This window comes from Balaenoptera physalus (genome assembly GCF_965194825.1).
Source record: "Balaenoptera physalus genome assembly, chromosome: 10".
NCBI lineage: Eukaryota > Metazoa > Chordata > Mammalia > Artiodactyla > Balaenopteridae > Balaenoptera > Balaenoptera physalus.
The window spans coordinates 5,992,972-6,007,017 of record NC_138889.1 but is presented as its reverse complement, the minus strand read 5'-3'; the positions used below and the strand labels follow the sequence as shown (position 1 = coordinate 6,007,017).

The 14,046-nt window shown below is 36.5% G+C and overlaps 1 protein-coding gene across 11 annotated transcripts in view; it reads right to left on the bottom strand.

Moving 5' to 3' along the window:
* Positions 1 to 14,046, bottom strand: part of ARHGAP32 (Rho GTPase activating protein 32) — a 278,046-nt gene that overhangs the window by 60,789 nt on the left and 203,211 nt on the right. For all 11 annotated transcript variants that reach the window (XM_082476188.1, XM_082476189.1, XM_082476190.1 and 8 more), the window contains one exon: positions 9,680 to 9,761. In XM_082476188.1, coding sequence (XP_082332314.1) covers positions 9,680 to 9,761 — 82 coding nt within the window. The remainder of the gene's footprint in view (positions 1 to 9,679; positions 9,762 to 14,046) is intronic.

Sequence of the window (14,046 nt, the reverse complement as noted above, 5' to 3'; positions counted from 1 at the left end):
AGATCACAGGCAGGGAAAGGGGCAGAGCCAAAGTATCAATGAGTGGAGAATAAGGAAACATGTTCTGATGCTGAGCAGAGAGGAGAAAAGGGAAAAACAGGTTACAAAGATAAGTGAGTTCTCAGTATTTATGGAGCATCTTAAGTTCTAGGCTAAAGATTTGTATATAATTCTGGCACAAAGGGAAATCACTGAGGTTTTCTGAAGTCAGGGATTACAAGTTAAAAGCTGTATTCTAAAATTTTATTTTAGTAGTAAATATTAAGATAAAGTAATTCCACAGGCATTCATTGTGCATCCACTGTGCACGTATCCTGTGGGGGAGACAAGGATGAATGAGACACACTTGTCAATTGTGAGGAGACTGCAATTTCGTGAGCAAGTGAAACAGCTGCTGTCAGATCTGACTTGAGGACAAACAGGACACGGGCCTAGGGAGAGACGGGCCAGGGAGAGACGGGCCTGGGAGAGACGGGCCAGGGAGAGACGGGCCTGGGAGAGACGGGCCAGGGAGAGACGGGCCTGGGAGAGACGGGCCAGGGAGAGACGGGCCTGGGAGAGACGGGCCAGGGAGAGACGGGCCAGGGAGAGACGGGCCTGGGAGAGACGGGTCAGGGAGAGACGGGCCAGGGAGAGATGGGCCTAGATAGAGACAGGGCAAGGGAGAGACGGGTCAGGGAGAAATGGGCCAGGGAGAGACGGGCCTGGGAGAGACGGGCCCGGGAGAGATGGGCCTGGGAGAGATGGGCCTGGGAGAGATGGGCCCAGAGAGATGGGCCTAGGGAGAGACAGGCCTAGGGAGAGACAGGTCAGGTAGAGATGAGCCAGGGAGAGACGGGCCTGGGAGAGACGGGCCCGGGAGAGATGGGTCTAGGTAGAGACAGGCCAGGGAGAGATGGGCCTAGGTAGAGATGGGCCAGGGAGAGTCGGGCAGGGGAGAGATGGTCAGGGAAACTTTCATGGACAAGAAGATTATGGCCTGAGTCTAAATACAAGGAAAATTTCAAGTGGGCAAAATGGGGAGGAGGGCATTTCAGACTGCAGGAACAGAGGGAAAGCTATGAGACCACGTGGTATGTTCTGAGGACACAGAAATAGAGCCCAGCGAGCACATGGAGAAAGAGTAGAACAGGAGAATGGAAAAGGAAGACGGCCAAAAATGACACAATAACGTAGTCTGGAGGTATGCTTTATAGGCAATGAGGAACTATGGAAAGATTTCTTTTAATTGATTAGAGAAGCCTTAGAAAGAATGATGGCTGAAACAAAATTAGCAAATTAAGTAGGTTCCTATAAGCACTTCTCTTCATCTTCCATTCAACACATCTTTTGCCCTAATTTCTCTTCTGTTCATATACAGAAATACAGTTTTATTTACTCTTGTTGTAATAAAACCAAAATGTTTGTTTTTAGAGAGAAAACAATAAATTTTACCTCTATTCAGTGTTCCATGGTGGGAAAATTCTGGGTTTTGAGTTAAACAATTGCAAATGAGTGTAATCCATCTGGTGCACAGCCAGGGCTACCTAGGTGTGGACAGTGGTTACTAGGAGAGGTCAGAGACTTCCGTAAGTTCAGCTATGAAAGCTCAGGCACAGCGTGGAGTTTTCTGAGTCTCAGTTACTCCACTAGTTAAAAAACTAATAAGAATCCGCTGTATAAAAAAATAAATAAAATTCAAAAAAAAAAAAAAAGCGGTGTGTGGGGGACAGAAATACATTCCACATCCTTAGTACATTGCAGGGCTGTATCGAGATTCAAATTCCAATTTAAATGATAAAAATACAGTATTCAAAGACTCTAAGGCAACTGCAAATATGTGATGTTATGAATTTTCTGTTTTTCCCTGATGCAGAGTGAGAAAGTATTATCTTGATGTATCCCTTACCATGTATTCGGAGAGAAAACCACCCGGGCATTCTAGCATTTTGGAACTCTTTTAAATCTTACATCAATGCCTCCTAGGGTACTGATTTTCATATCTGATTCTTAAGGTATTTGCCTCCAGAATAATAAAGTAATGTGTTCAATGGGAAGAATATTCAGTACAACATTCCATTTCGGGTAAGTAAAAACCTGAACCTTTTTACTTGCTATAGAGTGGTCACCTCATACTAAAGTGACGTGAGGAAACATGGTTACAGAAGAGTAAAGTGCTGGACATTCAAAGAAAGAAAATGGAAATAATCCAGAAGTAAACAAATGAAAACAAAGGAAAAAAAACTATAATTAGGCAAAACTGCAAATAAAACAACAACAAAACACAAGATACTAGAGGACCAGTTTCCTAAAAGGATAATACAAGGACTTTTTAATTTCAAAATTATGCCACAAATTCAGGCTGTGTTACCTTATAAACTACTTATAAGGATTTCATCAGCATTACACCTGATTACTAAGTCTTCCCCCAAAATGAAAAAAAGCCTCAGCTACTTCTATGTCTGCTAACAAAAAAATTCAGACAGAAATCTGTGATGCAAACTCTATTCAAGTGACCATGCAGAGAAGCTCCCTTCCTCACCATGGTCCCATGAAAACTACTGCAATTCATCTGTTTCAGTGGTATACTGTGAAATATTTGCATATAGATTTATACCAACAAATTATATATTAAATAAGCATCTACATAAACTAAATAGACCTAGTTTCAGACACTCCTGAATTTAAAGGATATAACATAGTAAATAAACATGTCGATAAAAAACAACAGCTGATATTTATTAAGTATCCAGGGGCTTTAAATGCCTTATCTCTAATCTTTAAAAGAATCTTGCCTCACTTCTTAGATGAGGAAATTAAAAATCAGAGAAGCCAAATGACATGCATATGGACAGTAGTAACACACGGCACAGGCATTAAAGTTCAAGGCTGAGGCCTGTGCTCTCACCTCTCTGAGCTGCTTTTCACATAGGTATAAACATTAAATAAATCTGTTATCACAAAATATCTATTTTATGGGGTGGTTGCATTAAGAAAGACCCTAAGAAATTACCTATTTGGACAGGGTGGGGTGAAGGGTAGATTATAATCTATGTAAAGTAATATATGATCATTGTAAAGGAGTTAAACAATACAGGAGCAGAGGGAAAAAAATGAAGTGTCTCTTGTTATAGCTACAATCTCATTCCGCTTTCCAGTTAGGTATGTATCCTTCCTGATCCTCTTCTATGAGTTTACAATGGGATTATACTGTTGTGTGATTTGCTTTTTCATTTAACAATACATCACAGAAAAGATTCCCTGGGTTAGCACATAGGCTTCTACTTCATTCCTTTTGAGGGTTGCAGAGTATTTCACAGTATGGAAGTATAAAATCTATTTTGAAAATGTAATCTCAAACATTTGTGTATTAAAGCGATACTGTAAGGAATATTTACCTGGATAGGAGGTAAAAAACGCAAAGTGACCAATTCAAAAACGACAAAGGACTTGAATAGACATTTCTCCAATAAGCACATGAAAAGATGCTCCACGTCATTACATTTCTGTATAGTCACCGTCTGGATGAACAGAGCACTACCAGCACTTCAGAATCCTCTCTCCTACCCATCTACTCACTCTCCTCTCCAAAAGTAACCACTGTCGAAACTTTGTCACCACAGAACAGTCCTGAACTGTACGATTCTGAACTCCCTCTTTATATATACGGAATTACACAGTGTGAACTGTACGGTTCTGAACTCCCTCTTTATATGTACGGAATTACACAGTGTGAACTGTACGATTCTGAACTCCCTCTTTATATGTACGGAATTACACAGAGTGAACTGTACGATTCTGAACTCCCTCTTTATACGTATGGAATTACACAGTGTGAACTGTACGATTCTGAACTCCCTCTTTATATGTACGGAATTACACAGTGTGAACTGTACGATTCTGAACTCCCTCTTTATATATACAGAATTACACAGTGTACGTGTGCACATACATCACGCTGCTCCCACTCAATACTTATTTTTGTGAGACTCATCCATGTTGCTCCGCACGGCCATACTCATTTCATTTTCACTGGTGTAGAAGAATCCACTGAATGAACATGCCTTTATTTATCCATTCCACTATGGATATACCTTTGAGTTCTTTAGTTTTTTGACAATTAGGAATAAGGTTGCTATGAACATTCTATACATATACCTAAGAATGGGTCACAAGGTATATATACATGTCAAACTCAGTCGGCAGTGTCAAACAGTGCTTGTCCTGCATTACGCTTCCCTGGCAGCGTACGAGAATTCCCACAGATTTACATCCTTGCCAACTTTTGGTATTGCTACTCTTAAATTTTAAGCATTCCGGTGGGTGTGTTTTTGTGAGTTAATAAAGTTTTTACTTGCATTTCCCTAAAGACTAATGATGTGGAACATCTTGTCATGTGCTTATTCAGCATTTTGATATTTGTTGTGAAATACCTGATCGAGTTTTCATTCAATTAAAAAAATCAGTTTATCTGTCCTTTTCTTACTGACTCTTTACATACTTTGGTTACATGACCTTTGTCAGATATGTGTACTGCAAATATCTTTCTCACTGTGTGATTTGCCTTTTTCACTATCTTAATAGCATATTACGATGACATTTTGAACTTTAATTAAGTTTAATGATTAAGCTTCTCAGTTATTATTACTGCTTTATGTCTAACCCAAGATCATGAAAACAGGTCATGAAGATATTCTATAGTATTCTCTTCTAAAAGTCTTGTTGTTTTACCTTTCATATACAGATCTATAATTCTCCATGATCTAGCAACATTTATAGAAATGGCTGTCTTTTTCACAATGCTCTGCAGTGCATGAATGAAGCATCTATATGGACACAGGTTTGTTCCTGGACTCTATTCTTTTCCACTGTTCTATCTGTCTATTCTTGCGTTAATCTCAGTATCTTAATGAGTGAAGCTTTAACAATAAGTCTTGATATCTATTATTTTAATTTTCCCAATTTTTTGTTCTTCAAAACTGTCTTGTGTGTTTGGGGCTCTGCATTTCTATACACATTTTAGAATCGATTTAGAATCAGTTGTCAATTTCGAGAAAACTAACTCAAAGCTTGGGGCATTATCAGCAACGCTGCCCTGTTGGGCTCTGAGCTCCATCTGTTGTTCCGTGAGTGCTGCGACATCCCCTACTCCATCAGCTGATACCCTAGGGGGCTAATGTCCCCATACACTGGGGTCACGTCTCTGGATATCCTTCTTCTGCTTAATCTTAGCTCAGTAATTGTTTACTACCTTGTTAACTCTCCAGTGCTTCAAAGAGATATTATACTTTTACATTTCTGTCCAAATTTTCTCTTTTCAGAGGGAGGGTTTGTCTAAATTCCCTAGTCCTTCATTTTTAGAAGCTCATGCTTCAAAAGTAAGCTTTGCCTTTCTTCTCTCTTCACCCTCTCTCCACCTTCCACCCTCTCCCTCCCTCCCCCAAACCCCCTCTTTCTTTCTTTCTGGAAGAAAAGGTGGATAAGGTGGGAAGGTGGGGACTCCACCATGGAAATTATAAAAAAGACCAAATGTTGATCCTAGAAACGAAACACCTGATATGAGAACTGAAGAATTCATTAGAATTCAGAGAAGCCTGCACAGAGGGAAGAGGTCAACAGAAAGCACCCAAGCTGGAGAGAGGACCAATGAGCCAACATCAAAGACGTAACTGACATGTGGAGGAGGAGGGAGACAGAAGGGCGCAAAACAAATATCCGAGGAGATAACAGCTGAGAACACTAAAAACGTGCAGACAGACACCAGTAAATAACTGCTCAGTAAATGCTGCACCGGATAAACACACAGAAATCCTCATGGGCTTCCTTCCTCTTCCTCCCACCTCAGCCTCACCTGCCATTCAACCAGAACCTGTGGGGACTGAACTAAATGCCAATTTCTTTGGGACAAGCATCTACCTTTCTTCCTCCTTTCTTTCCTCTTCTTTTCTCTGCCCCCTCCACCCCACACACGTTCTTTTCCTTAAGGAACCATGGATACATGCTATCTTGGTCAGGACACAGTGACTCATTAATTTTATTTTTACATACACAAATAATTGGACATATGGAGAGCACTAAGAAGAGTTCCAAAGGGAAAGTTCTCCCTATTGCCCTTGTTGTGCAATAATATAGGGAGCTTTAAGTTGCAGTCTCAAGCTATAGCTGCATCTTTCAGATCTGGCATCTAACAGTGACAGATGGCAATGTTAAAAATAAATAGAACATTAGAGTTATTTGTACTGCAGGCAAGACAGTTTTAAAGTGTGAAACAAGCCTGAGGCTGATAGAATTCACATCATCCTTTTCAAAATGTAGTAAGAATGCACATTTTCCTATGCCAACCCTGCAATGCTGCTCACAAAAGATAAAATACTAGCTTTTGAAGGTGTGCTGTCATTATATATCATTACTAATTTAGAATTAACAATGCCATACAGGTCTATTAACAGAAACCTATTTTCTAGAACTGCCAATAACTGATTAACTTTCTCAAGTTTTAAAAGTTTTGAACGTTATCACTATTAGAAAATCACTTTCATATTCAGAACATGAGAAAGTATAATATTTGATTGATACAATTTAATACCAATATTAAGCTAATTTTTAAAAACAGTATATCTCTGAAGCAAAATTATCAAAGATAAGACTTTATAATTAATAAAAGTTAAGCTTATGCAGCAGAAATACATAAAAATAAAGCACAAGAAATAACAATAAATTTTTGATGTTGAATTTTAATAACTTTAAAATAGTGACCACAAAAACCCATGATCATCTCAATAGATGGATAAAAAGTATCTGACAAAATCCAACACCCTTTTGTGATAAAATCATTCAACAAACTAAGAATTGAAGGGTGCTTTGTCAACCTGATGAAGGGCATCTATGAAAACCCCACAGTTAAAATCTTACTTAACGGTGAACAACTAGATGCTTTCTCCTAAAATCATAAGTAAGACAAGGATGCCTGTTCTCAGAACTTCTATGCAACAATGTAACATATCCAGGGCAATTGGGCAGGAAAAAGAAATAAAAAACATCCAAACTGGAAAGGAAGAAGTAAACATATCTCTATTCACAGATGACATGACCTTATATTTAGCCTATCCCAAGAAATCTACTAAAAAACCTATGAGAACTAACAAAATTTCAGCAAAGTTTCAGGATACAAGATTAATATACAAAAATTAATTGTATTTCTGTGCACTTGCAATGAACAATAAGAAAATAAAATTAAGAAAACAATTCCATTTACAATAGCATCAAAAAGAATAAAAATAAATTTAACAACAGATATGCAAAACTTATACTCTAAAAAAAACTACAAAATGTTGAATGAAATGAAAGGTCTAATAATCAAATGGAAAAATATCCCATGTTCAAGGATTGGAAGACTTAATAAATACTGGCAAGAAGGTAATACTTCCCAAATTGATAAACAGATTCAGTAAATCCCTATCAGAATCCCAGCTCTCTTCTCTGTAGAAACTGACAAGATGATTCTAAAATTCATATAGAACTGCAAGGTACCCAGACAAACCACATCAATCCTGAAAAAGAATAAAGTAGGAGGACCTCCCAATTGCAAAATTTACTACTAAGCAATGGTAATCAAGACAGGGTGGTACTGGCATAAAAACAGACATATAGATCAATGGAAGAGAATTGAAAATCCAGAAATAAACTCATGTGTCTAAGGTCAACTGATTCTCTACAAGGGAGTCAAGTCAATTCAATGGGGAAGGAATAATCTTTGCAACAAATCGTGCTCGGACAACTGGATATCCAATGGAGTTGGACCTCACACCACACACAAAGATTAACTCAAAATGGATCATAGACTAAAATATAAGATCTAAAGCTATAAACTTAGAAGAAAACATGGGAGTAAATATTGACTTTGGGTTAAGCAACACCTTCTTAGATAAGACATCAAAAGCATAAGTGACAAAAGAAGAAAATAAATTGAACTTCATCAAAATTAAGAACATTTCCGCTTCCATAGACATCATCAAGGAAACGAAAGACAAACCAGAATGTGAGAAAATATTTTCAAATCATATTATCTGATATAGGACTTGTATCTGGAATGTATAAAGAACACTTACAACTCAATAATAAAAAGACAACCCAATTAAAAAATATACAAAGGATCTGAACATTTCTCCAAAGATATACAAATGGGTAATAAGCGCATAAAAAGATGTTCAACATTATTAGCCATCAGGGAAATGCAAATCAAAATCACAAAGATATATCACTTCATACCCACTAAGACAGCAATAACAACAACAGAAAAAAAAGTAACAAGGATATGGAACAACTGGAATTCTCAAACACTGCTGGTGGAATTGTAAAACAGTGCAGCTACTTTGTAAAACAGTTTGGCAGTTCCTCAAAAGGTTGAACACAGAGTTACCATATGGCCCAGCAATTCTACTCCTAGATATATACTCAAGAGATGAAAACATACATCTATACAAAAACTTGTACACTAAGTATTACATTATTCATAATAGCCAAAATGGAAACCCAAAGTGAATGGATAAAAGAAATATTGTATATCCATACACTGGACTATTATTTAGCCATAAGAAAGAATGAAGCACTGATATATGGATGAATCTTGAAAACATTATGTTAAGTGAAATAAGCCAGTCACAAAAAGACTATATATTGTATGATTCCATTTATGTGAAATGTCTAGATTAGGGAAATCTAGAGACAGAAAGTAGGTTAGTAGTTGCTTACGGCTGGGGGGAAGGGAGACGATGGGGCAGTGTCTGCTAATGGGCATAGGATTTTTTTTTTTTAAGTTATTGATGCCATATTTAAACAAGGAAAGAAAACTACAGCCATCACAACCACTAATGAGTAAGTACTTACTGAGAAAGTGTTTTTATGTTTAACAAGTTTACCCAAAGATGGGGGATTTAACAGAGGATAAAAATGCCTTGCAAAGAGACTGGGAATCCCACGGTGAGGGTAGAGAAGGGCAGAGGGAATGTAATACAATCAGGAGAAATACACTTGATTACTCCCTCCTCCTTCTAAAATCTTTTAGTCTTTGTTTTTATTTTCTTTCCAAAAATTTACATCACATTAAAAAGTTCCAGATGAGGTATTCTGTAAAATTTGTCCAGATTAAATCACCCCAATAAAAACAAAAATTTTCATTTTTTAATTTTTACCCCCTGTAACACATTGCTCTACATATCTGTAAAATACTCCACATACTTATATAGCACTGTAAATATACTATATAAATGATAACAAATGCTGTTTAAAATAGTTTTGATGTTCACAGGCACTGATAAAATATACATTCCCTTCATTTATTAATTTTCAGCTAATCATACTATCTCCACGTCAGTTCTTTAAACCTCTTATTTTCTTTTATCATTTTATTCATTAATAAGCTACATTCCTACTATATAACTGTAAAAACAAATAATGACAAAGCTTAATGGAGCAAACAGTTCTTAAAATTGTCTAAAGTTTTGAATGCATGTAAACCTTTGTGACATGATCAATAGAGAAAAAAGAATATATTAAAAATCAAAACCACATAAAATTAAGAATGCACATTATGACAATAAATGCAAAGAATAGCTAAACAAGCTATGTGCTTGACTGGAAGAGAAAATCTTAATCTTTAAGCAGCTGATAAATAACCACATTAATGAAAAAGTGTACTCACCTGGTTTTGGCACTGAGTTGGTCACTGACTGGGGAACTTTCTGATTAATTAACTCAACACAGTGTCCAGGGAAGAGTCCCACCTAAAGAAGAAAAGCAGCAAAGAGAGGATTTTAAACCAGAGAACAGACCAGTGTACAAACGCTGCCAATTCAATTCCAGTAATGTGCTCCACAGCCCCTCCCAATGATTCTGTTATTCCAAGACTCTAAATCACTGATGATGCCACTTATACAAACAATAAAACAATCTGTTGCTATGAGTATATAGAGTTACGTGTTTTATTTGTCTAAATATCTAAGCCTGCTTTCCTAGTTTTACCTTTTAATTTCCCAAACTTCTTTTACACCAATTAAAATACTTAGTCTGATACCAAGCTATGCGTGCAAGAGGTATAATTTATACCGGTTAATAATTTACTTTGCTGAAATTTCAATCTAGTTAACACCTCTACTGCCAATTTTCATATTTATTTACTGATTTCTCTATATGATTTTTAAAAAATCAACGTTAAACCTCATTCAAATTTTTTTTTGCAAATTTTCTCTTCTTTCTCTCACAGGTTCCATGAAAAATGACAAGACTAAAATAAATTGGTGAAACAATCGCTCACTTAAAATCCTGGTATCCGCTGTTGTTAAAGAGCCCAGTACTGCGTGGATAAGTGGGAAAGCAAGAGAAGAAAACAACCAATCTCGGCAGTGGTAACAGACTCTGGCTTTAAAAAACACACCAATGTGACCTGGTAGCAGAACTGCTCATGGTGTTAGGTAGATTCCCAAGGAGCTTTATTAGTAAAATACTGAGCTCCAGATCACCCAGAGCTACTACATAGCCAACAGAATGAATACAGAAACAAAGAGCCAGGAAACAAAAGTAAAAAGGGAATTTTTAACCAATATTTATAGATGTTTTCTTAGATGGGAATATAATTGGGCTGCCAAGCAGCAGATGTTAAAGCTGAAACAAGAAAACTACATCACTTTGTACATCCCTCTGTTGACAGACTCTGGAGAAGAAAGGAATGGTCTTCCAAGAGTATGATTCATCGTGAAGTTCTGAGCTGTATAATTTCCATCTGTGTGGGATTATTTTCACATGCTCACTTGCTGCATTCTTACTTCAATTTCTTGATCGATATTCTATGTTAGTTCTTAAAATTATTAAGATGTAACTAGTTATCATGAGCTGAAAAGGGCTTATTAACAAATTATCAGTTTTGTTTGAAATATGTGAAAGTTGGGTCTTAGAGTTCCTATATGCATTGCCCTCCAAAATGATGCTCCAAGTATTTGCTTTTATTGGTGAAATTCTATATCATACTTTACTCAACTTCCTATTTAACTAATAACAAGTAGAAATTCTTCCAAGATTGGTTAGAACCAGACAAGAATCAACTTGAAAGATCATTCTCATTCTCTCTTATGCAAATCAGTTATAAGGTAATCACTTATGGTTAAGTGCAGCCCCAGGATTAAGAGGCCCTGGGTTCTACTCCAGGTCTGCCACTTACTAGGTCGGGTTTATAACTTAGCCTCTATGTTTCAGTTTCTTTCTCTAAACATAATAATATTGCACCTAATTCATAAGAGTTGTTATGAGAATTAAATGGATCAGTATAAGCAAAGTGCATATAGTAAGCACTTGAGAAATGCTATCTATTCTTTATTATCTCAATATGCTGGCCACTGGAAGATCTAGAGGGCTCCAGCCCCTCCACTGTATGGATATGACACACAATACCTACCACCTTTTGCTTGTGTATACTTAAGTTTCCTCACTGTCAAATACCATTCTTTCCAAAAAATTCTAATTCATTTCAATTTGTAAACATTTTCTGCAGTCTGCTATAGAGAAAAGACCATCCATTTACTAGGCTCTGTGATCTGGAGCAAATTGCTTAACATCTGCCTGTTTCTTAATTTGTAAAAATGGGACAACATTAGCTACCTCAATAATGTGTGTGAAAGCACCTAGCCTAGTTTATAAGCTCAAGCATCTGTCAGCAAACAAAACTAATTTTCCATCACTTCTTCACGAAGACTGAACAAAGCTTAATGATCTTCTTTGGGGAACTGTATCATACATACTAGTTACACTTTCACTTTTTGAATGTCTCAATGCATCAGGTCTAGGTATATGGGGGAAATGCTACTGTGTACTATGTAGAGGTAGGTCCATGATAGGTTCATCTAACGCCTAATTCCAATCCCTGCTCACCTGTCTCCCTTTATTATAAAGTGTAATATTACTAAATATTAGCTAAACTAAATATTCAGTTTCCCAGATTCCTTGTATTCAGGTGTAGCCACGGCAGCTGTAAAAATCTTTACTGCTACTATTCTGTCTCTTCTTTATGCTGTGTACGTACGTAGGTATTGGGATTGGATCTGCAGTAGCCATCATTTGACCTTAAAGAGAGGCCAAGAGAATCTTAGAGAATTCTGCCTAGCATCATTACGCTGCTGACTCAACTGCAGCAATGCTACCTTTTCTGTTCACTTTTGTTTCTTGAAGCCAAAATCACTCTTAACTGTAACTGTTTACAGTTAAGGTAACTTTTATTTGAAAGAGTTAACTCTGTATACTTGTGAAAAGCAAATAGATTCTGTTTTCCTATTATAAAATTTCCATCATAAAAAATGAAACTGTGTTCTATTGAAAATATACACATAACTAACCCTAAAAATATAGTTAATGAACATTTATACTTTTCTGATGCATACTTAAGCTAGTATTTCACCAAATATAAATAATTCTAATAAACTCAAAATGTCCAATGTTAAAAGTGACTGGAACTCTAACAATATGATGTATGAACTATATCATCCTGTTTTATTCATGTTAAATTATATTATTATAATTACATCATCATATTCTTTCTGCTGCAGTGGCATTTTCTAAAGCTCTAACGTAAATGGCTGAGAAAGGTGAGGGAAATTCAGTATATTTTGCAGCACTCAAAATGAGTTTCTACTCTAGGAAGATGGAAGGAAAAGAAAAGACGAGCATCTAGGGCCCATGAGGGTAGAGAAGCAGGTAATAAAAATATAGTAACAGAAGAAAAAGATAAGGCAGGAACAGGTTAGGGATGGGCTTAAAGGAGAGAAACAGAACCTTCAATTTAGTAGTTTTTCCCCAAGTCAATTTGGCATGAGGAAGAAAGAAAAGTATATGAATGTAAGAGACACAGAGGTAGAAAATACAGGAATTGTCAATAGGATTAGATACATGAAAAGTTAAATCAGATGCTTCTGCAGTTTTTTCCCACTTTTATTGAGGTATAATTGACAAACTGTGCATATTTAAAGTGTACATTTTGATAAGTTCTGACACCCATAAAACTGTAACCACACTTAAATTTATGAATATATTTATCAACCCCCAAAGTTTCCTTGTATCTCTTTGTAATCTTTCCCTCTCCCTACCAGCCCCTGCCCCTGTTCACCAGGCAACTAACCTAGTTTCTATCACTATACATTACTTTGCAATTCCTACAATTTTATATGAATAGTGAGTCATGCAGAATGTACTCTTTGTTGTCTGTTTTCTTTCATTCAGCATTAATTATTTTGAGGATCATTCATGTTGCTGTATTTATCAATAATTCTTTCCTTCTATTCCTGAGTAATATTCTACTGTACAAATACCACCATTTCTTTATGCATTAATCTCTTGTTCATGAGATACCTGGGTTGTTTCCAGCTTGAGGCCATTATATGTAAGGCTGCTATGAACAGTCATGTGTGAGTTTTTGTATGAATGTAAGCCTTCTTTTCTCTTGGATAAACAGCTGGGAGTCGAATGGCTGGATCATGTCATCAGTGTATGTTTAAGAAACTGACAAACTGTTTTCCAAATTGGTTGTAGCATCTTACATTCCTCCCAACTGTGTCAGGGTTCCAATTCCTCCACATCCTCACCATTCTAATAAGTATGTAACAAGACTTCACTGTCATTTTAATTTGCATTTCTCTAATGACTACTGATGTTGAGCATCTCTTTATGTGTTTCTTTGTCATATATCTTTTTGGTTAAGTGTCTGCTCCCACTTTTGCTACTTTTTAAATTGAGTTCTGTTTCTTGTTGAATTTTGAGAGTTCTTTATATGTAGTGGATACAAGTCCTTCATCAGATATAATCATCACAAATATTTTTTCCCGGTCTGTGGTGTGTCTTTTTATTGTCTTATAAGTAATGTCTTTCAAAGAGCAGAAGTTTTAAATTTTGATGTAATTCAATTTATTATTTTATGAATTGTTCTTCTGATATTACATCTAAGAAACTCTGCCTAACCCAAAGTCACAAAAGTTTCTCCTATGTTTTCTTCTAGAAGCTCTATAGTTTAAGCTTTACATTTTGGGTACG